This window comes from Stenella coeruleoalba (assembly GCF_951394435.1).
Source record: "Stenella coeruleoalba genome assembly, chromosome: 8".
Taxonomy (NCBI): Eukaryota; Metazoa; Chordata; class Mammalia; order Artiodactyla; family Delphinidae; genus Stenella; species Stenella coeruleoalba.
The window spans coordinates 24,268,243-24,290,521 of record NC_137154.1 but is presented as its reverse complement, the minus strand read 5'-3'; the positions used below and the strand labels follow the sequence as shown (position 1 = coordinate 24,290,521).

The following is a 22,279-nucleotide window of genomic DNA, read 5'->3' as shown; positions in this document are numbered from 1 at the left end:
AACTGGACGGACCTTTATTGAGCATCTACTATGTGCCTGATGTGAAAGCCTCACGATAACCCTATGGGGCGGGTACTTTATTCCCACATCTTAGAGGTGAGGGGACAGGCTCAGAGGGGTGCTTGTCCAAGCTGCCACAGCTATGACAGGAGGGCTAAACTCCAGGTCTGTCTGAAGCTAGTGTCCATGGGCTTCCCCACTGCACTGCTGGAGGAAGATGATGACCCCCCAGGATGAAAGCCCCATAGCCTGCATTGACAGAGGCACCTCGGGGAGATCCCAGGACCCAGCCTGTCGCCTCCCTGAGCTCGGCTGCAGCATACCTGTCCTAGCACGCGCCCGACTGTCCCGCCCCGACGCTCCTGCCCCCAGCATCTCCTTTCCCTGGAATGCCTTCCCCACTCCTCTCCATTGCATCCCACCACCCCTCACTCCAGCTTGGCCCAGATCCCCCAGGAGAGAGCCTTCCCTGGCTGCTCAAGCCCGACCTGTCAAAGTCCACTCTGGCTTGGGTTCGCCAGGCACCTCATCATGCTCTCCACCATGCTGTCATCTCATCCGAGAGGGCTATGTGACCCTTCAGCTGTCATTTAACTTCCCTCATGCTTCTGTGTGGGTTTCTAAACCCATATAGGAAATCCATTACCTATATATTGCAGAGCTCACAAAACTACATCGAATACACAAACTGCATCTTCCACAGTGGTGAAGAGCCTGGGGTTGGACCACTTGGGTTCTTCTAATCCCAGCTCTGCTCCTTACTAGTTGTGTGACCTCTGTACCTCAGTTTCCTTATCTATAAAATGGGGATGATACCTACATCGTAGGGCTGTGGTCAAGATTAAATGAGTTCCTCTGTGCAAAGTGCTTAGAGCAATGCCTGGAACACAGTGAGTGCTATATAAACGTTAGCTATTCACAGCAAAAACAAAAATAAAGCAAGCCAAAAAAGTCAAGTTAAATTCTACCTAAAGTTGTTAATTGCCTCCAACACTTCCTCTCCCCTTTTCTGGCTTCATTTAACGCCTTAGCACTTTTCACTAACATACTCGTGTGTGTGTGTGTGTGTGTGTGTGTGTGTGTGTGTGTGTGTGTGTGTGTTTCTCAGTATCTGTCTCCTCTAATGCTAACTCATGAAGGCAAGGATTTCTACAGGCCTGGAACGTGGCAGGCACACAGGATGCTCCCAATACAAGTCTCAGTGATTATGATCTAGAGCTCGCTATCAAGCTGACTCCTCTGGACTCTTTCCCAGCCCTGCACCCTACGAGGCAACCTCCAGCCTTCCAGTGAGGGGAAGCAGAATCCCTGTTACAAAGGATTTCCAAGGGGTGTTAGGGAAGTCTCTGAGTTGACATTGTACCTGGATGGCAGGGCACGATTCAGGAAGCAGCCCACCTCTTAGAGCACAGAGCTGAGTGGGCGGTTCTCAGGTTTGGGACAGAAGGGACTGTGCCACCGGCTCCAGAGGTCACGAACCCCTGTGGACTCTGGTCCTGAGCCTGGCTGGCGGAGCGCTCAGAACGCACCTGGTCATCCATGGTGTTCACCCCGTCGGGACCCAGGGCCTCGATCGCCTGGCTGATGAGGTCTGTCCTCCCGCAGTTGAGCATGCGGAAACCCAAGTCCTGGTTGAATTTTTCAGTAGCCGCTGGGGCATCCAGCCTCCGGAAGGAACTGAAACAGCATTCGGGTCTGCGCAGAAGAGACCGGGGTGTGTGAGCATGGCTCTTCCTGCTAGGACATGGCCTCCCTATGAGAGGTGACACAACTGTTCTGGGCTGATGTGTGGTGTGAGGATGAGGTTGGGGGGGGAGGACTGGGAATTACTATCTAATCGGCAGTGACTGGCCTTGTCACGCTCGGTGACAGGAAGAGCACATAAGTCGGCTGTTCTACAAACACGTTAAAGACATGCTCCGAGCTCTTGGGAGCTGTCAGTTGTCAGAGACAAGGTTCCCATCTAACATAATCTCTCAGGGGACTGCTCTGAGGAGGAAGAAGCTCCAGCTTTTGGGCCTTGGGCCACAGCTCTTGGCTGTATAGTTTCTGCACAGAGAAGGGCGCACTCTCACTCTCTCAGTCATCGAGGCCAAGCTCCAGTTCTTGCCTCTCCATCCTCTCCCCTCAGTGCTTCCTGGTGAGGCCCCGAAGCAACAAAGAGACAGCAGAGAGTGGCCCAGACTCCCATTGCAGCCAAGCCATCCTACCAAGGAGAGTCACAGATAAAACCTGCGTCTGCAGAGGGCCCACAGGCTTCCAACAGGTGGCTTCAGCCTGGAGTCACTTCAGCCTGGAGTGATTATGCCAAAGAGTAAAAAGTACATGCCACAGAACGAGGTCCTGGCATTTGCAATGGAGACAGAAGACAAAAAAAAAAAAAAAGCAAGGCTCTTCCAGGTCAAGCATGGCCAGGGGAACGCTTCTCTGAAACAACTTCAGGAGGCCAGTCCAATACAAGAGAGGCACATTGGGAAGGTAACTAAGAGCCCAGGCTTGGGGCCATACGGGCCTGGGTTCAAATTCGGACATGGCCACGTTGCTAGCTGAGTATCTCTGGGCAAGTTACTGTTCCTCCTGACCATCAGCTTCTCCATCTGAAACATGAGCATTAAAGCCCCTTCTTCTCTGAGGTTGTCACGAGGACTGAGAAAGTGCACGTAAAAAGGAAGGGCTCAGAGCCGGTCTGCACCTAGAAAGTGCTCCAGAAAATGGTGGTAACCGCAGGAAGGAGGCCCACTTCTGCTGCATACCCCCAAATGGCCCGAAGAGTCAGACTGCGAAAGCTCTCCCACCCAAATCCAAATGGGAGTCTGCCCTGCGGGCCCGACCCGTGGCTGCAGAGGATGCACCCGAGAGCAGCCAAGGCCCAGAACACATCAGTTCCGACAGGTGCGCTTGTGCAGAGAGCACCTTAGCGCAGCTCGAGCGGACCGCCTGCAGCCCCTGCCTGCTGCCCGCTCCCGACCCAGGAGGAGGAGGGAGCAGAGGGCTGACCGGGGGCTGGGCATGGAGACGCCCCCCCGCACCCCCCGCCTCCCTGGTTCCGTACTTGAGCTGCCGGGGCTCACAGTCCAGGCCGGGCAGCAGCAGCCGCGCCGCCTGCCGGATGTCGCCGCTGTCCACGGTGAGGCTGCGGCGGTGCTCCGCGTAGGTGATGGCCACACGCATCCACTCCATCAGCGGCGGCAGCAGCATGAAGGGCCTGGGAGGCAGCAGAGAGAGGGGGTCAGGCCTGGGCGGTCTGCTCCCTGAAGCACAGAAGGGGACCCCCTTCGGCACCCACTCTCAGCTGCGGAGGCTGGGTCCCCTGCAGCCTTCCGGCTGTGGGAGGTGGAGGGGGCCTGACTCTTCTCATGGAGAGCGCGATCTGCCCCATTCTACAGGAACTCAGTCAGGACTCGGAAGGAACCCCTGTCGTGGGCCACGAGCAGAGCCTGAGGGCCTTAGGTGGCCCATCAAGGAAGGAGCTTGCCAGCATGTGGAACTGGGGACTCCTGTCCCCTCCACAGAATTCAGACGGGGTCTCCCTCTCTGCAGAGGGGAGAGGATGCCTGCCTTCTGGGTGCTGGGGTGCAGAGGAAGGAGTCGAACAGACCCAGGCTCCAAACCCAGCTGTGTCCTTCATCACCACAGACCACACCCCGAGGCTGTTTTCTTCTTCACTTGTGAGATGGGGCAGTCCCCACTTCTCAGGATCATCGTGAGGCCACGTGAGATGACACATGGCACACTACCTGTGTGTGGTTGACAGCCACTCCCTCCTCAACTGAGCCCCGGGCTGAGGTGGGCCTACGTCACTTCCTGTGGCAGGCAGGGTGGCCCCAGGCTGGCGCCCGAGGTCCTCCAGGGAGGACCTGTCCCAGGACCTATGTCACACCCAGAACCCATGGCCACGGCGTGGGGCAGCTAGGAGGAGGCAGGGAGAGGCGGTTGGTCCAGCAAGGCCTCTGAGCTACAAACTCAGGGGGTACCGGTCACAGGCGTTCTGGGTGCCAGCAGGGGGCACCATTCACAGGACAGCGACTAGTGCCCCCTGGTGCTGAGCAATACCATGGTCCTGCCGCTCAGGGCCGGTCCCTCCCCGCCCCAGGCCCTGCCGTCCCTACCCCACCAAGCTTGACTCTGGTCCTCCGCCCATTCCGGCCCATCCCCCACGGTGAAGACCTCGGAAGACCACTCCACAGCCCAGCAGACCCCATGCTGTGGAGGGGCCCCGACTGCCCGTCTTGGCTTCATGCCTACCGCCCCCCATGCCCCCTCCACACCCCACTTCATCTGATACCCTGGGATCCTTGTGCGTTAGGCCTTGTGCTGTTGCCATCTTTCCCCTAGACACGCAAAGAGGTACTCTGTCCAGGAAGACGACCTCCACCCTCTCCCCTCAGCTCCTGAGTAAATCAACTGCGGGGAGTCACCTCAAGATGCCCTCACATGGCTGATCTCAGATCTCAAAAGCCTAGGTCACTTCAAAGTTTGCAAAGCTTCTCTTCTTGAGGGCAAAGGATGCTTTCACTTCTTTCTTTATTTATTTATAAAGAGAATCGGATGGGATTCTTGAACATGGTTCATTTGGAAATTATTTTGATGTCCTGGTTCTGTCATTTCTGAAAATATTTCTAGGTTAGAGTCATTTCACTGGTGCACTGAGTGTACCAATCGCTATGGTGACAAGGCGGCCACAGGCTGGGAAAGCCTTGTAGCCTTGGCCTTCAAGGATGCCCAGAACCTCACTCAACTTACTTTCCAAGCCTGGCTCACACCTTTCATCAGGACACACCTGACCGTCAGGCATTCGTGGTTCTCAAGCCCACCCTGCCCGTTCCCACCACCACAAGAACGAACCAGCTCTCACCTCTGCCCATCCAGATCCTATTGATCCTCAAGGCTTAGTTCCAATGCCACTTCTTTCTAGAAGCCTTCCCACATCCCTTTTCCAAAGAAAATAATCTCTTCCTTCTCCAAGATCCCTTACAATTCTATTCCAGAATGAATGCGTCTCATCTTCCTGACTAGATTATTCCTCTTCAGGACAAGAACGATGCCTTCCTCATCTCTGGTTCTCTAAAATGTACCCAGCGCAGGTCCTAGACACAACAGATCCTCAATAAACCGAATGACTGCAAGGATGGCCAAGCATCAGGAACGTGGCATAATGTTCCAAGTTATCAGTTCTGGACCGAGTCCTGTTTCTGCCCAGAAGAGAATGGCATATACTTTTCAGAGTCACAACGTGGACCCGTTAGAGTGGGAAGCCAGGACCCTATGGGGGGGGGGGGGGGAGCTTGTAGAATCCAGGAAGGAACAACAATCCCTTTGTGAATTACTCCCGTTTCCAAGATCTTCTTTAATTGTGAATGCCCATTTGAATTCCCCCCAAATGTTAGTTTGGAATTTTATAATTCTTACACTCCAATGCTACAAGGCAAGCTCAGAGACATACTTCTACATGTCAGTCCTTCCGACCCAAGGGGAAGGTTTTATCTAAACCACCAGCACTGGAGACTGAAGGGTGAACAAAAAGACGGTTCGTGGATTTGCCAGCCATTCTTCCGTATTGTGGCCAACGGCCAAGACAAAGAGCCGCGTGTGGCCGCGAACGCTCTAAGCAGCATCTCCCAGCTGCACTACGGGAAATCCAAGAGGGAACTCAGGAAACCATGAAGTCTAATCAGATGGTGTCATGATTCATTCTCCCGCCTTGTGCCTCTTATAACTCGGCACAAGAAAAGACGCAGTGTTGATAACAGGTGGGCAGATACTGGGGATGGGTTCATTCAGCCTCCATTCTACCATCTTAGCTGAAGACGTGGAAAACTGAAAACTACATTTCCCAGACTTCTTTGCAAATTAGGCTTCACCATTAAGACGAAGCTGCACGAGATCTGGTAAATGGATGTGAGGCGGAGGCCGCCTTTGTGTCCCCTTTGCTTGTTTCTGCTAGCAAGCCAACTCATAAAACAGGAGGGATTTTTTTCCCCCTACAGAGCATTCCGGTGTCCATTTCCCAGCTTCCTGAGTGCTCCAGAGGCAGCAGTACTGCTACTGAAGGCAATGGCAGAAGCTTCTTGGCTCCAGCTTCAATCCTGAATTGCAGTTCCCAGGGTTATCTCCGAGGGAGTAGCCACCCTGATAGCAAGTTCTGTATTGTCCTTGGAGTCATTCCTGGAGGTTCAGCCTTGAACCTACTCCTTGAGTCCTTCCAATGATTCTTTTGGCACCAAATTCCCTGCATTAAATCCCTTCCTGTTTAAAACACCTGATGTGTTTTCTGTTTCCTGAATTGCACACTGATTAATATTCTTCAACATACAAAAATCCTTCAGGGTTAACATTGTCACTCTGCCTCTGGGGTGGTGGCTGGTGCCCACCTGTCCACAAACAAGGCCATTGCAGCCCCCCAAATGACCCCTTCAGGCCTTTCTCCTTGGTCTACCCACCTCCCTGACCTGCGGCCCATGGGAAGGTAAAATGATAAGCAATTCATGGACTTTCTCAGTAACATCCTTCCCTTGGCCTGTGGGTTCCAGGCTACTATTTCCTTTCTGGTAATTTCATCTAGCCCACTGGGTATGCTGAGAAACTGGCCTGCATTACTGGACATTCTGGAAAATCCCTATAAAAACTCCCATCTGTACCGGCCATGGCTGCATCCTGACTGTGGAGTGAAAAGGCTCTAGAGGAGCAAAGCTGGGAATGACTGAGTATGCGTCATCCCCAGGGTCTCTCTGCTTGGTTCCCTCGCAGAGAAAAAAGCCTGTTTCCCTCTTCTTGCCCTTTCCCTAGGCTGAGTGTGGCTGCAAGCCACTGACCTCCCCCTTTGCTGGGTCTGGCACCACGGAACAGCGGTTCTCAAGCACTTTGGCCTCAGGATGCCCTTTGTACTCTTACAAATTACTGAGGCCCCCAAAGAGCTTTTATTTATGTGTATTGTTCTAGCGCTAATTATTGTATCAGAAATTAAAACAGAGACTTCAGACATCTGAATACACAAACTCATATCCCGTCAGCCATCAGAGTGACACTATGCTCACCTGTCACACAGCTTCTGGAAGACTCCCTGGAAACTTGTGAGAAAATGAGTGAGAAGGCAAATAACACCTTATTATTGTGAATATAATTTTGACCCTGTGGACTCTGAGAAGTCTCATTGAGAACCACTGCCTTAGACAAATGCAGTCGATCCCTGAGGCAAGGCTGCTCTCAGGCGTGGGGCTGGGATTCTGTCCCAGTCCAGCCAGTTCTAGAATGGTGTGTGTTTTATGTGCGTGCTCCCGGCCTAAGGACCTGAGGATCCCACACTGAATCCTCCCTGGGAGACAGCCCTAGTTTTAGGAAGCAGCCGAACTGGCTCTGTAACCTTGGGCAGATCACTACCTTCTTTGGGCCTGTTTTTCTTTTAAAGATGGCGTTAAGTCAGTGGTTTCTAGACATTTTCCATCATGAGAAACCCTTTTGCTGTCATTTCACAGCCTCCACATGACAACAGCTGTACCTACTATACCGAGGTCAAGAGCATAGACTCTGGTGGGAGACAGCCCTAGGCTGCAATCCATTGCACTCCCAACGAATTAAACTGTGATCCTGTGCAAGTTATTTTATCTCCCTTAGCCTCAGCTGCCCCATCAGCAAAATGGGTATAAATAACAGGACCACCTCACAAGACGGTCAGAAGTTATGTACATAAAGGGCTTAGCACAGCATCTGGCACATGGTAAGTTCTTCGTAAAGGTTAACTATTACTACCATTTTAGTGTCTGTTGATAGAGAAAATACATAATAGCAGAAAAGGCTATAGGAATCTGGTCCTATTAAATGCCTCAGCTCCAGCCTTCTTCAAGTCCAGCCAATTCCCTCTCCACACACCCCAACCCTCCAGCAAGTATAAACATGTAAAGCTTGCAAAAGCCTGCCAGCGAGCTGCCCACCACCCACTCATAAAACAGAGCAACAAACACAACCGCTAAGTGGAGTGTGCTCTGGAGACCGTTTCTGGCCGTGCAGACACTCGGCCTCGGCTGTCAAGAACCTTGAAGAGGGGAAGGGACAACGACAACACAGACCCAGGGGCCATGGGGTCAGAAACATGCAAGGTGGTGACCGGGTGCGCACGGGATGACTGTGAGGGACCTGCCGCCCCTAAATGCCGTTGGCGGCCTAACCAACCTCAGAAACACCACACACACACACACACACACACACACACACACACACACACACACGCACGCACGCATGCACGCAAGCACATCCGCATCCGGTCAGGCTGCTACCGTGACAAACAAAGCCACTTAAAAGGGTCACCGACTGGAGCATTTGTCTTTGTGTGCATAAAATAGCAACTAATGTCACGTGGGGGGAGGTGTAAAATACACCAAAGAAAACGGGTCTTTAACAGGAAGCGGGGTGAAGAGGAGGAAATAGAGACCCGGGGAGGCCGAGCATCTCACCCAAGGTCACAGAGCCCTTTAGCAGCAACAGGGGGCCCAGCCCCATGTGTCATGACTCAGTTTCTCTTCCTCTCTCTTTAAATTAATCATACAGATGAGCCTGAGAATATCAAGCCAATGGGTTCACAAGGTCCTTCAATAGGACCAGGCCCGCAAAAGCCATTTTTGCCTGTTAAAAAAGTGAAAGAGAATAAACTTCTTAAGGCCTTGGTTTTAAGAGGTCCCTACAGCCTGGGAAAAAACAAAAACCTCTGCCCCACTCAGCATGCATATGATTGATTGGGATTACAGTCCTATAAGCAGTGTCTTAACAACATGAAACAGGAAACGCCTCCAATTTCCAGCTCAAAGCAGGCTCTGTTCTTCCTTGAGGTGGGCAGGGCCTTAGGGAGAGAGTCAGGTTGGTAGATGGGGCACAAGCCTGGAACTGGAGGCCCAGGCGTGAGAAGGCCTTGTGCCTCTGTCCCCAACTGGCAGGACAAGTCTGGGGCCAGCAGGTTATGTCCTCTCTGCGCCCACCCACGAGGACTGGGTTCAAATACTCAGGCAGGCAGATCTGGGAGGTGCCCACTGGCTGGGCAGGGCCTCGAGACCCGGCCTGAGCTCAGCCCTGGGAAACCGGGCAGTGGTTTCTTAACTTCCACTGTTGGCTGGGAGGACACAGGACTCTGGGGCGCGGGCCTGGCTGGGAGGGTCTGGGGAGGCCCATGTTGCCTTAGAGTCCACCCTGCCTGTTAGCATCCTTAGTCTAGGAGAGGATTCTCACAGGGACCAGCTACACAGCTGCAGGTGATGGTCAAGGGAGGGGGTGGCCAGAATGTCTCCCACCCTCAGCCCTCAATTCTTGCACCGACTCTGCCCCACCTTCAGTGGGAATCACTGCTGAGCACTGGCGTTGAATGGGGTGACCTTCCCCCCGAATCCATCGTTCTCAGGGACCTTGCTGGGAAGCACGCCGCTTCCACGCCCTACCCTGCTGTGCCGCCTGGGCTGGGAGCTGGCAAGTGGCACTGTCAGGAACCTGAGAAGATGCCAAGCTTTTCCCAATCAAGCGACAGCTCTTCAAGCAGAGACTGCTCTAGGAAGGTCAAGGTCGGCTCTGCTCTGCCAGCTCTGAGGCCCTCACCACAGGTCCCCCAAGACTTCTGGAGGGCCACGGTGGCCGAACACCAAGCCAAAACATCCATGGAGAATGAAACCAACATTGTCCCAAATGAAGTCAGATTCCACTCCCAGTACAAAGGAAGCGATTCTAGTCTGGTTCACATCTTGGACTAATTCTTTTTCTAGAATTGCTTGGTAAACCAGAATGGTTTGGCTCAGCTTGGAGTCAGAGCCGGGCAGGCATCTCTCTTCTGACCCCGGGGCCTATCTCCTCTGGCAGCCCCGCTGCCTCAGACCCTGCAGCTGACCCCTGGCAGAATCCCCACGTGGGGTCAGGTGACTTCTGTTAGAGGCAGGGCTTAGGACTTTCTTCTGGGAAATACACTTTTCTTATTAAAACCCATCTGGTACAGATTAGAGGCACTAGAAAAACCTCCAGTTGCTCAGATATGCATATGGATATAAATTTAGATTACAACCAACTCATGATTAGCTGTGAACCATTTCCCTGCCTCTTCCCATTGGCTGCCCGTCAGGGAACCGAAACGTGAGCTGTGGGATGGGAGGCCAATTGGGTAACAATCGGGGCATCCTGGCCTGGCTCTGAGGCATCCAGGAATAACTGGGAAACACAAACAACTAACATGTACAGAGCATTTGCTAAACACGTGGCATTGTTTTAAGCCCTTTATATCTATTGACTTATTTCATCCTCGTATCTACTTTATGAAACAGGTACTATTATTATCCCCATTGTACGCATGGAGAAACTGAGGGCTGGAGAGGTAAAGTAACGTGCTCCAGGTCACGCACCTAGTAAGTGGCAGAGCTGGGATGCGGTCCCAGGCGGGGTACCCCCCATGTCCAAGCTCCCAAATAGTGTACTCCACTGCCACTTAGCTTAGTAAGCTGGCCCTGGCTTTCCATTTTTCTGGACCTGGACATCCTGGGGACTAGACCACTTCTGAGAGGGAAAAGGAGTGCTACTGCCCACAACACCGGGACAGCAGGCATACATGAGAAGTGTCTCAGGCAGACACAAACACCTGGTCACCCTGGCATTAGGCACTGGGGTAAGGCACCTTGCCTGGCTCATGGGTCTCCTCCAGGCAGTGGGAGGCCCTCCCTCTCTGCCCACCCGCCCTGAGCCTGGTCCCCATTCTGCCCTCAGCACCGCACCCTCACAGCACTTTGCCCATTTGGTATCATTTTGTTTGTTCGCATTCTTTGTGTCTGCTTTCCCCTCGGGCTATAATTTCTCTGAAGGCAGAGACTGTTTTACTTACTGATGCTGCCCATCCCCCAGCACAGAAGCCCATGTTAGAAACTCAACCTTTGAATTCAGAAATGCATAGCCCAGGGAATTCCCTGGCGGTCCAGTGGTTAGGGCTCTGCGCTCTCACTGCCGAGGGCCTGGGTTCAATCCCTGGTTGGGGAACTAAGATCCTGCAAGTTGCGCGGTATGGCCAAAAAAAAAAAGAACAGAAATGCATAGAACGTTTCTCACTCCTAGAGGCAAAGCCTTCTGGCTGCTAACATGTTCTCAGGGGTCCGCTCTTACTCCAGGACTCTCTGCAGGGCTCCCGAGCTCTAAGTCAGGCAGGTGAGCTCCTGAAATGGGGAAGTGCTTCGTCTTCCATTCTTGGAGGCTTGGGCTGGCTTGGGTATTAACAAATGGTTCTCTTCAGAAAAAAAGAAAATATTTCCCTGATAAAAAGATAAGCGTGCCGCAGGAGAATCTTCTACCCAGGAACAGCTTCCTGGGGGAGCTCGGCTGACGGGGGCTAAGGTGGTTTCTGGGAGGGCAGCTAGGATGGCACGTGGAGCCGTCTCAGGGAGGGGACGGCAGGTGTGGTTCGGCAGACGTCCATGTGGCCTTGAGCCGCGATGGAGGGGACACGGCCATCTGTCTTTGGTAACTGGGCCTGACTCCAGGGTGGCCTCTTACGTGGGTGGGATGGTACAGATTTCACTGGAGGCTGCATGCGGGCACCGCCCCTCCACCTTCCCCCCTACAGCAGGGAGGGCTCTGAGTGCTGCAAGGGCCAGGGCATCTATCTGGCCCATTTCTCAGGCCAAGGCTCCCCTGTGTGGCGGCCTGGCCGGCAGGCGGCCTAGCTGGCAGGCAGCTGGCAAAGCAGGCCAGAGCATCGCTGCTACCCACACAAGTGGAATGGAGCCCAGTGAAAGCAGGCCTCCCTCTCTCCGCGTGGCTGGGGTGTGGCTCCCTTGGCCTCGCGGCTGCACCTTACCTTCGGGGCTCACTGCTGCACGAAGATGCAAGAGACTCAGAATCACCCAGGCTCGGCGTCTGTGATGGCTGACAAGAGACCACAGCTCTTTCACCCTGTGGAAGCCAGACAGTCAAGGGCCTCCAACCTGTTCAAACACACACCCCTTCTTTTGAACACACACTTTCAGAATCATGGTGAGGGCACTGCCACCAGCGATTGGCCTCTGCCAGCAAGTCAGCTTGGGAGGGCCCAACGGCTTAGCTCTCCTGCTCCATTGACCCAACAGGCAGCTGCTGGGCAGTGGGCCAGGGGTGGGGTCATTTATTTACAGTCTCTGAATAGGTGTTCCTGTCCGGATTCAGCTGAGTATTGTCACACAGCACCCGCCTTCCCCACCCCCCCACAGTCTAAGGCAGAAAGGTGACCCATTCACACTGTCAGGTAAAGAGTTTCCAGAAACTTCCAGGAGGAGGTAGAGGCATGGGGCTCTTGAGGCCTGGCAGGAGATTCCCGACTGGCAGCTAGTGGCTTTGACCTGAGCTGGAGACGGCGGTACACTCTGACACAGCCAGAGGAAAAGGCTCCCAGCACTTGACCCTACTTTCTGCACCCACGGCCCAACTGCAGCCTCAGGGGAGACGCTGGCACTGGCTTCTGAGCAGCAAAACCACATTGCTAAGACTTGCTGAGGGCCTACTACGTGCCAGGTAAGAGGCCATTCTGAAAACGTCACCCTCTAACACAGCCACCCTGCAAGGGTGTTTTACAAATGTGGAAACCAAGGCTTTGAGAGGTTTGGACAGACGTCTGAGGTCACATAGCTAGCCAACGGCGATCTGTCTGACTCTAAAAAGAGAGATTCCGAGGTCCTTCCCGAGACCAAACTGCTATACGCCAAGTGCTCTGAGCCTGCTGGCTGGTGGAGAACTGGGAGGCAGAGCGTGAAGGAGAAAAGAGTCGCCCCAGTGCGCCCACTGCCCCACTCTGCCCAACTCCAGCCTCCGCGCCCATAGCCTCAACAGTCCTGAAGGCAGCAGGGAACGGGGTGCTGGGCTGGGCCCCAAAGGGACACTCTGGACCCCTTAAGAGCTTTCTTCCCCCAAATCTCAAATATTAAAGCAGCAAAGGAAGCGGCTGTCAGAGGCAGTTGGTCTTGAGGGAGGAGGGAAACCTGGGGAGCCGGCTGGCAGGCAAGTAGGAGCAGGCCAGAAACCAGCCCAGCTGGACTCCAGACATCGCCCGAGCTCCTATCCTGGCCCATCCTCGGCGTCTGCAAAGTCCACAGCTCAGCCTAAGAAGGCGCCTTCTGTAAGAAAGCAAACTCCATTCCCTTCAGTTGGGACTTCCCAGCACCCAGGCGCCCTCTGGGAGACAAAGGGCATTGTGGCGGCCCCGCGACAAAAACACCCCTGGGGCTGGCAGTTCCCAGTCTTCTTCTTTTCTGTGGGGACCCGTGGGCGCAACAATGGGACAGGAAATCACACGCAACAGGCAGCCCCGGGGGCATTTGTCAACAGCTGGGTCGGGATCCTGTTCTTTCTCCAGCCCCTGTTATCTGGCACTGCCACTTCGTCTGTCCCCCATCCCTGGCTCACTCCTTCTTGGATGCTGGACAGATGCCCACCCTCTCTGACCACCCAGAGCCAGCTAACTCAAGCCTGTGGGGGAAGAGGCCCTGAGTGGTTGAGAGCGAGCAGCCCAAGTCACGCTGGGCAGGAGGTGCTTGATGGAGACCGGTTCCCAGGGTCTTTCTCTCTCCCCCGGGGTGGGGGGGGGGGGCGGGAGGGAGGTCTCACCCGCCTGTCTGACACTGTGAATTCACTGCGTTCTTATCCTTGGACCTCCCTGCCTGAGCTCAGATTTGTCTCTTCCTAGCTGTGATCTTGGGTGCCCCTCTTACCCTCTCAAGCCCTCAGTCTGCTCTTCTGTAAATGGGAGTGGAAACGGCTTCCTCTGAGAGCTTGTGAAGATCTGCCAGAGAGTTGTGCTAGAGACTTATAAACTGTAAAGACTTGTCCAGATGCTTCTAACCCATGTAAATATAAATCAGGTCATATCACTCCCACGCTGAGCACTCAGCGACGGCAGCCCGTCTTGTGCAGGCACTGTGGGCAAACCAGCAAGTGAGGGGCCAGGGGCACGACTACACCACTAACTTTAGAGTGCTTCACTTGCTGCTCAGTCTTTGAACCAATGGGTGGATGAAATCCAGTTTTTAGAGTTCTTCGAGATTCTCGGGCGGTGGGTTGCGATAAATCCAAAGTCTGTACATATCTCCGTTCAAAACTGTCTTCACTGAATTAAACCTTAGGACCATCTGGTCTACCTCATCTTCTCTGTCATTTGCCTGGTTCTCTGGCTACAGTCAGGGGTGGGTTACGAGGGAATTAAGGGCAGCGACTGAAGGAGGTATATATGAGAGGGAAAGAAAACATGCACTTTGAGTAGATGTGATTTTTAAATTCACCATTGTTTTGGGTTATTTATGCATTAAACATGATTTAGTTATTTGAGTCCCTCCACAGGTTTATGAAAACAGTAATTATACTGATAATCGCAGCCATCACATACGAAGAGCTTACTCTGTGCTAAGTCCTTTCAATGGATTATCTCATTTGATCCCTACAAAAACCTATGTAAGTAGATCAAGCCATTTTCCCTTATAAGCTGGGGAAACTGAGGCCTGAGAAATTAACTTGCCCATAGTTACACAGCTAGTAAACGAGAGAGCAGAGACCCCACAGATGGTCTTTCTGACTCCAAAAGTCCAACCTTTAGGCTCTATAGCCTATTTCACTAACCAAACGAAATATTTAACTGCCTACTCTGTGCCAGGGAATGTTCTATGTGCTGGAGTCACAGTGGTAACACCGGACCCACAGTGCCTACCTTCCAGAGGGGTGAGGAGGGGGCAGAAAAGGAAGTAAACAAATTCACAGACAAGGTAACTTCAGACAGAGGAGGGTGTTCGGAAGAAAATAAAAAGCAGCTAAGAGGATGGAGAATGACTGCGGGTGGGAGGGACAGCTCTCTGTGTGAACTGCAGACCACAGACGGGTCACTTCAGAGGTCACTGGATGCACCAGCCTGGGAAACACATGCAAACAAGTACTTAATTCACCCGATAGCTATTTTTACTTCTTTTGCTTCCATTTTGGGTAAGCAGATGGAAATTCAATGCACAAAAGGGGGGAGTGGAAAGAGAAAAAAGAGCTTAACATTGCAAATCTTCTTGAAATGGTATTTAAGGGAACCACAAGTCAGGAGCATAAAGCCACCAGTGCCATCATCTCTATTATTTGATAAGAAAACACTTTCGCAAGCCGAGCAGAAGATTAACGAGCCCACTTCTTCAGACTGAACGCGCAGCCTATCTGCGGGCGCCTCCCACTTATGTGAAGTGCTCATCTGAGGGGAAACATCCCCCTCCTGCATCTGGACTGGAACAAAGAGAGGCCTCTCTTTGCTGTGTACTTCATGTGTGTTGGGGGCCCTGCCCCAGAACTTGGGGGGCCCCCAGGAAGTAGGCGCTGCTTAGATCTTCCCTCTACACAGGAGGAAACTGTGGCTTGGAAGGTAAGGAGACCTGTTCGGACCACACAGCTGGAGGAGGCGGCGCTGGTTTGACCCTCACGCATGGGCGCCTCTAAGGATGCAGGTCTCCACGGGAAAACCACTCAAGCGCCACCTAGGAGCATTTGCCTAGATAAACAACAACCACTGATGATTTAAAAAAAAACAACACAACCTATTCTGTGTTTTAAAAATGTACATGAAATGTAGATTTCATGTAATATGTCATGAAATATGCCCTTTGAAGCAACAAAATCCCTCTGCGACTTCTGCTGCCAATGTCACCCCACCTGTCCCAGTATCCTGTGGCTGTTCTTTAAGGCCCAGTTAAAACCCCCGTCTGTTCTGACACCACCTCCCCAAAGACTCCAGTCTTCTCCAAGATCCTCTGGGCGATGAGGATGAAGAAGATGAGGACTGACACACACTGTGTGCCAGGCACTGTGCTTTGCATATATTAACTCAATCCCCATGACACCCCTACGAGGTTGGCACTGTTAGTCCTGTGTTAAGAAGAAACTGAGGCATAGAGGCTAAACGAACGAGGCCACCAGCTTGTACGTGGCAGAGCTGGGATTGGATCCCGGCCGGTGTCAGGGCCTGAGGGCTGACGTAATGCATATCATACAACCAAGCTGCTTCTTACATTGTCTGGTGGTTTGTGCTCATTTTCTCCCTGTCTTGTTTTTGCCTCTCTTATTAGGCAGGAGGTTCAATCACATAAGGCCTCCATAATTCCTTATATCCCTTCCCTGCTGATCAACAGAAGTACAGTGAGAAACGTGAGGTAATTAGTGAAGCACTTAAGATGGTATCTGTCACTTAATATGTGCTCTATAATGCCAGCTATAATTAGCAGGAGTGTTTGTAAGTAGGAATAATAAGAGGAGTTGCATTATTAACTATTATTATTGGTAGTGGCACTGGTTACATTGGTAATATCAATAGTAGTAGTGGTAATTGTATTAGCTGTAGTTGTATTACTAACCCAGATGCTGCTTGAGAACCCAGTCAGAATGGCCATCATCAAAAAATCTAGAAACAATAAATGCTGGAGGGCTTCCCTGGTGGCGCAGTGGTTGAGAGTCTGCCTGCTGATGCAGGGACGCGGGTTCGTGCCCTGGTCTGGGAAGATCCCACATGCCGCGGAGCGGCTGTGCCCGTGAGCCATGGCCGCTGAGCCTGCGCGTCCAGAGCCTGTGCTCCGCAACGGGGAGGCCACAACAGTGAGAGGCCCGCGTACCGCCAAAAAAAAAAAAATGCTGGAGAGGGTGTGGAGAAAAGGGAACACTCTTGCACTGCTGGTGGGAATGTGAATTGGTACGGCCACTATCTGGAGAACAGTATGGTGGTTCCTTAAAAAACTACAAATAGAATTACCATATGACCCAGCAATCCCACTACTGGGCATATACCCTGAGAAAACCATAATTCAAAAAGAGTCATGTACCAAAACGTTCATTGCAGCTCTATTTACAATAGACAGGAGATGGAAACAACCTAAGTGTCCATCATCGGATGAATGGATAAAGAAGATGTGGCACATATATACAATGGAATATTACTCAGCCATAAAAAGAAACGAAATTGAGCTATTTGTAATGAGGTGGATGGACCTAGAGTCTGTCATACAGAGTGAAGTAAGTCAGAAAGAGAAAGACAAATACCGTATGCTAACACATATATATGGAATTTAAGAAAAAAAAATGTCATGAAGAACCTAGGGGTAAGACAGGAATAAAGACACAGACCTACTAGAGAATGGACTTGAGGATATGGGGAGGGGGAAGGGTAAGCTGTGACAAAGCGAGAGAGTGGCATGGACATATATACACTACCAAACGTAAAATAGATAGCTAGTGGGAAGCAGCCGCATAGCACAGGGAGATCAGCTAAGTGGTTTGTGACCACCTAGAGGGGTGGGATAGGGAGGGTGGTAGGGAGGGAGACGCAAGAGGGAAGAGATATGGGAACATATGTATATGTATAACTGCTTCACTTTGTTATACAGCAGAAACTAACACACCATTGTAAAGCAATTATACTCCAATAAAGATGTGAAAAAAAAGAAACATCAGCCTACGTCAATGAAGAAAGACTATTCTCGGCGCCAACCGTCACCTAAGCATGTTTATGACCATTTTAGTAACGGGGGGGAGCAGGGGGCGGGTCTGGGGCATGACAGCCACCATTTATGAGTACTTTTAGGTGCCAGGCACTGAGCTGAGTGTTTTACCGCATTATCTCATTTAACCCGAGTAGCATCTTATTATCTTCACTGTTTTACCGCTGAGGAAACTGAGGCCTAGAAAGATGGGCTGATGTGTCCCACTGCTAGAAGGTAGCAGAGAGGGCACCTCCGGGATGACCCAAGAGGGTGCTGGAACCCTCTGACTCTTGGGCAGTACCTGAGGTCGTGGTATGGACTTCAGGTGGAGTGGGTAGGACCCCTACGGGCTGGCACCTTTGCCAACTCCAGTTTTTCTGAGTTCTGTCCACGTCCTTGCAGGAACCCTCTCAGCCAGCATGACATGGATCAGGGCAGCCAACAGATGGACCCAGCACCTTCTTCCGGGACCTCACCTGGAAAAGGGCTTTGATCTCAGAGCAAAAACAGCTCCATGGGAACTGGGGACTGACAGGTATCAAAGCAGCACTCTGGGCCACTCGTCTCTCCTGAATCTGCCCAGGGTGCAGGACCACGGACCAGACTGCTCCAGGGTGGATCCTGGTAGAAGCGCCTCTCCTCGCAGCAGCACGGGAAGGGCTTCCTAGCGCCTTCATTCTCAGAGTGGTCCAGGTGCTGAGAGGGGATGTGTGGGGAAAGGGCAAGTGAAAATCAGCCAGTCACAGAAACACTGAGCAGGCCAGCGGTCCCCAACCTGTTTGGCATCAGGGACCGGTTTCATGGAAGACAATTTTTCCACAGATGGAGGTGGGGGGCGTGGGGCGGGGGATGGTTCAGGCGGTAATGCGAGCGATGGGAAGCGACAGGGAACGGCAGATGAAGCTTTGCTCACTTGCCCGCCACTCACCTCCTGCTGTGCGGCCAGGTTCCTAACAGGTCGCGGAGCGGTACCAGTCCGCGGCCTGGGGGTTGGGGACCCCTGTCCTAGGCCGCAAGCTCAGCCCTCCCCTCGTCTTGGCCCTGGAGGCCCCAGCTCCCCCGGGCATCGTTCTGGACCGTGTTTCCTTATTCTCACACTGCTCCTTTCTCTCTCCCCCAGGTCCCACACTCTCTCTTGCCACGTGGTCTCGGCATATGCTATTCCTTCTGCCTGATACTAATCATCGCAGTAGCTAATACTGAGCACTTACTGTGCCCAGGTACCATTCTAAAAGTGCTACCTGCGTTAACTCATCAGCGCTCGCCTTACGGGTGGTTGTGAAGACTAAATGTTAGTTGTCCAGAGAACCTGGGCTCTGGAGACACTAAGTGACAGCTTGAAGGATCTAAAATAAGAGAGCGATAAGTCTGATCTCAAATGCGCGTCCTTGAATCGCAGTTTTCCCCTCAGATCATGCTCTGCTGGCTGAGAAACAGAACACCAGATGTTTCCAGGTTCCATCCCAAGTCAGACGCTCTTCCTGGCTTAGTGTTCTGAACACCAGCAGGCCCCCAGCCCTCGGACCGAGCTTCCCTCCATGACGGGGCGCTGTGCAGGGCTGGGGAGAGGGAAGCAAGGGGGCCCGGGCTTGAAGTTAAGCAGCTGGGCTGGTTTGTGGAAAAGGAGCCCACCTTCGTTTCCAGTATTCCCAGATATTCCTCAAGGATCTGGCTTCTCTGCTGCTGCTGGCAGCACCGTTCGGTGAGTCTGAGCACCCCAGCTCCCGAGGTTCTGAGGCAGAAAATCAGATCACCCTCTATCTACCTCAGCCCCCTCTGCGTCTCTAGCTGCATCTGTCTCCCTCCGTGTGCTCTGCGGGATGATGTTCTCCTCCAGCAATTTGCTGGCAAGCCGGCAGACCTCCCTCTGCTCCGGCATGTCTACACGGCCTTCCTCCCCACTTCCCCAAACCCCTCATTCCCAGGAGGACGATGTCCTCTGCCCAGATGCTATTTCAGCTACCCATCCCTCTGCCTCCAGGCATGACGAGCAAGGACCACATTTAGCCAGATGTGGCTGTCCATTCTCCTCCAGACCATGGGGGAAGAGGCTCCCCCATCTCCCTGGGTAACCCTGGATCTCTGACAGCAAGTTCTTTCACTTTCTGAGCTCAGTCCTGGGTGATGACATGCCCCGCAGGGGGGCAGCTGTGACTAACCCTGTGTTTGAGATCCTGCTGGTGCCTGTGATGCAAAGCTGCCAGCAAGAAAGGGATCCTGGGAGGGTGCAGGGAGGCTCCAGCTGCGGGGCTCTCCCAGGACAGACGAGAGGCAGGTGGGGCTGGAATGGCCCCAGAGAAAGTGGCCCCAAGGGCCATCACCCACCCAGATTATCTCAGAGCTTTAGGACTGGGCCTCAGCAGCTGGGTGGGAAAGCTGTAGCCTGGCATGGCGAAGGGCGAGGGCTTTCAGGTCAGAGAGACCTGATTCGAATCCTTGCCCAGATACTCAGCAGCTAGGTACCCCCTGGCCCCGCGCCCTCGTCTGTAAAAGGCAGGTAATGCTAACACGCACCTTGCTGATTCGCTGTGGAGCACAAAAGAAACAGAAGTCAGAGAGCTGCCCTTTAAAAGGAAAAGCTGGGTCTTTTCACATGTGGCATCTCACTCGCCCTCCCTGATGGGTCACTCAGCCCTGTTTAGCATATGAGGAGCCTGAGGCGTGGAGGGGCCTGTGCGGGAGGCTGGATCGGAGCCCAGGTCCCTGCTTGAAGCTGTGCTGCTGCCCGGCTCGCTGCAGAAGCACGTTCGACTGCCTTCTCGTGCCTCGCAAAGCTCCCGCCGCTTCTACAACTCCCTTCTCCCTCCAAACCCAGAGCAGGAGGCCCTGGGGAGAACGGTCCTCACGGAGAGATACTGAGGCCCCACTGACCAGCGCAGACGCAGCTCACGGCGTAGCAGGATGAGCTTCACACAGAGGGTTGAAGGCATGTCCCGCCTGCCCTGTCAGCACACTTGTGGTCACACACAACCCCCGTGGGAGGGAAGAAGGGTACTTTCTTCAAAGCGGAAATCTATAAGCACAGACTGGAGAGGCACCGTCAGTGGTGCCACGGGCCAAACCCAAGCCGCCAAACTGAGCTCCGGAGCCCAGGTAGGCGAGGCGGTGGAAGAGGTCCCTTAATCCCCACAGGCCCAGACATCCCCGAACCATCGAATCCCCAAGCGGAAAGCCTCCAGGCTACAAACCCACCATCATACCTGAAATCAGAGGTTCTGTCCAATTCTGCTTGGGGAGGAACTCCATGTCCCAGACATGGGACAGAGGGAGGAACTTCAAGGGAATGAAGTGGGGGAGGGGAGAGAAAGAGACAGACAGACATCCCCAGACTCACAAAAGCAAAGCTTTGTCACCCTGGAGCCCTAGCAAACGCCGGCTCCTTGGTGCACAGGAGAGAAGGGCTCTGCTGAGGGTATTGGAGTGGCAGTGCCTCGTGGGGACATGCGTCCCAGCTTGCAAAGGAAAGGCCAGCCAGGCTCTCGAAGTCCTGCAGGGCCTGCCCTGTCAGAGTGCATCCAAGCACGGCAGGCCCCACCCTGCAGCCAGGAACCGGGCCACCAGAGAGCTGCCGGGCTGTCTGTCCCCCTGGGTATTTTTAAGGTGTCCTTTTAGTGCCCAAATCTGAATTTTTGGGATTCTTTTTTCCTGATGGTGGTTCCAATTTTCCACATGTCTGACACTCACTTGAAACGATTCACGGAAAAATGCTTTTGCAACCGACTTCTTCGTGCCACAGACAGTGTGGTTTGTAAATAAGGAGACACCTAAACACGTCCTCATGTGTATGTTGTCACTCAAGCTCAGCCATCGCAGTCACACACAGACAGCAGCTCGTGTAGCACAGAAACCCTGATGTCACGTTTTAGAGCGTCAGGGGCTGGGAATCCCCCCAGGAGGAAAGCCAGAGGGTGGCCACAAAGACATCCAAGGGGTTCTGGGCACAGCGTCCACAGAAGAGCAGCTCCCTGGCCAGCACCACAGCCAGTAGCCACGGTCGCAGCCGGAGGGCCAAGCAGCCCAGCCTGGGGCAGCAGGTCCCAGGAAGGTTCCTTGTCCTCCTTTCCCAGCCACCTTTGCTTGGGTGACACAGACTCAGGCTCAGTCTAGCACCCTTGGGGACCTCACCACTAACGAGCAAACCTCCCCTCCCCATCCCCACCCCCTCCAGATGTTTTCTTGGCCCTCTCTCCCTCCCAGCCAGCTCTGGCAACCACAACAATTTCTCCACAAAGCAGAAACAGCTGGGGCGTAGAGCCTGTGCTCTGGCCCCATCTCCCTGCTGGATGCTTCCTTCAGGAAACCCGGGGCCTCCACCTGCTGCCTTCTTGCTCCGTGTCAGGCCCCACCTGCATTCACTGTCCAGCTCCCCAAGAAATGAGACAACGATGGTCTAATAATGACACCGGTGATAATAACAGCAGTGGTAGCATTTACGGGGAATCTACTGTGTGTGTGGACTGGGCCACTATTGCTTCATGTCTCTCGTAATGACAGACGGTATGGTACAGAGGTTACGAGCAGAGTCTATGTGGCCTTGGCAAGTTACTGACTCTCTCTGTGCCTCCACTTACCCATCTGTAAAATGGGGCTGTGAAGAGCACCTATTTCCTGGAAGTGTGTGCCCACATGTAAAGTGCTCAGCACGGTGCCTGGCACGTGGCAAAGGCCCTATAAACATCGCTGATCATCATCGAATCCTTAAAACTGCTTCATTACTGCCCCATGTTTATAGCGGAGAAAGCTGAGGCTCAGGGAGATTTGGAACCTTGCACAAAGGTCTCAAGGTTCTTGAATGTCAGAGTTGCTGTGCGTGC

At 53.1% G+C, this 22,279-nt stretch overlaps 1 protein-coding gene across 3 annotated transcripts in view; it reads right to left on the bottom strand.

Moving 5' to 3' along the window:
- Positions 1 to 22,279, bottom strand: part of ABTB2 (ankyrin repeat and BTB domain containing 2) — a 183,188-nt gene that overhangs the window by 19,169 nt on the left and 141,740 nt on the right. For all 3 annotated transcript variants that reach the window (XM_079928240.1, XM_079928241.1, XM_079928242.1), the window contains exons 4-5: positions 3,053 to 3,205; positions 1,530 to 1,695 (exon numbers count right to left, since the gene is read on the bottom strand). In XM_079928240.1, coding sequence (XP_079784366.1) covers positions 1,530 to 1,695; positions 3,053 to 3,205 — 319 coding nt within the window. The remainder of the gene's footprint in view (positions 1 to 1,529; positions 1,696 to 3,052; positions 3,206 to 22,279) is intronic.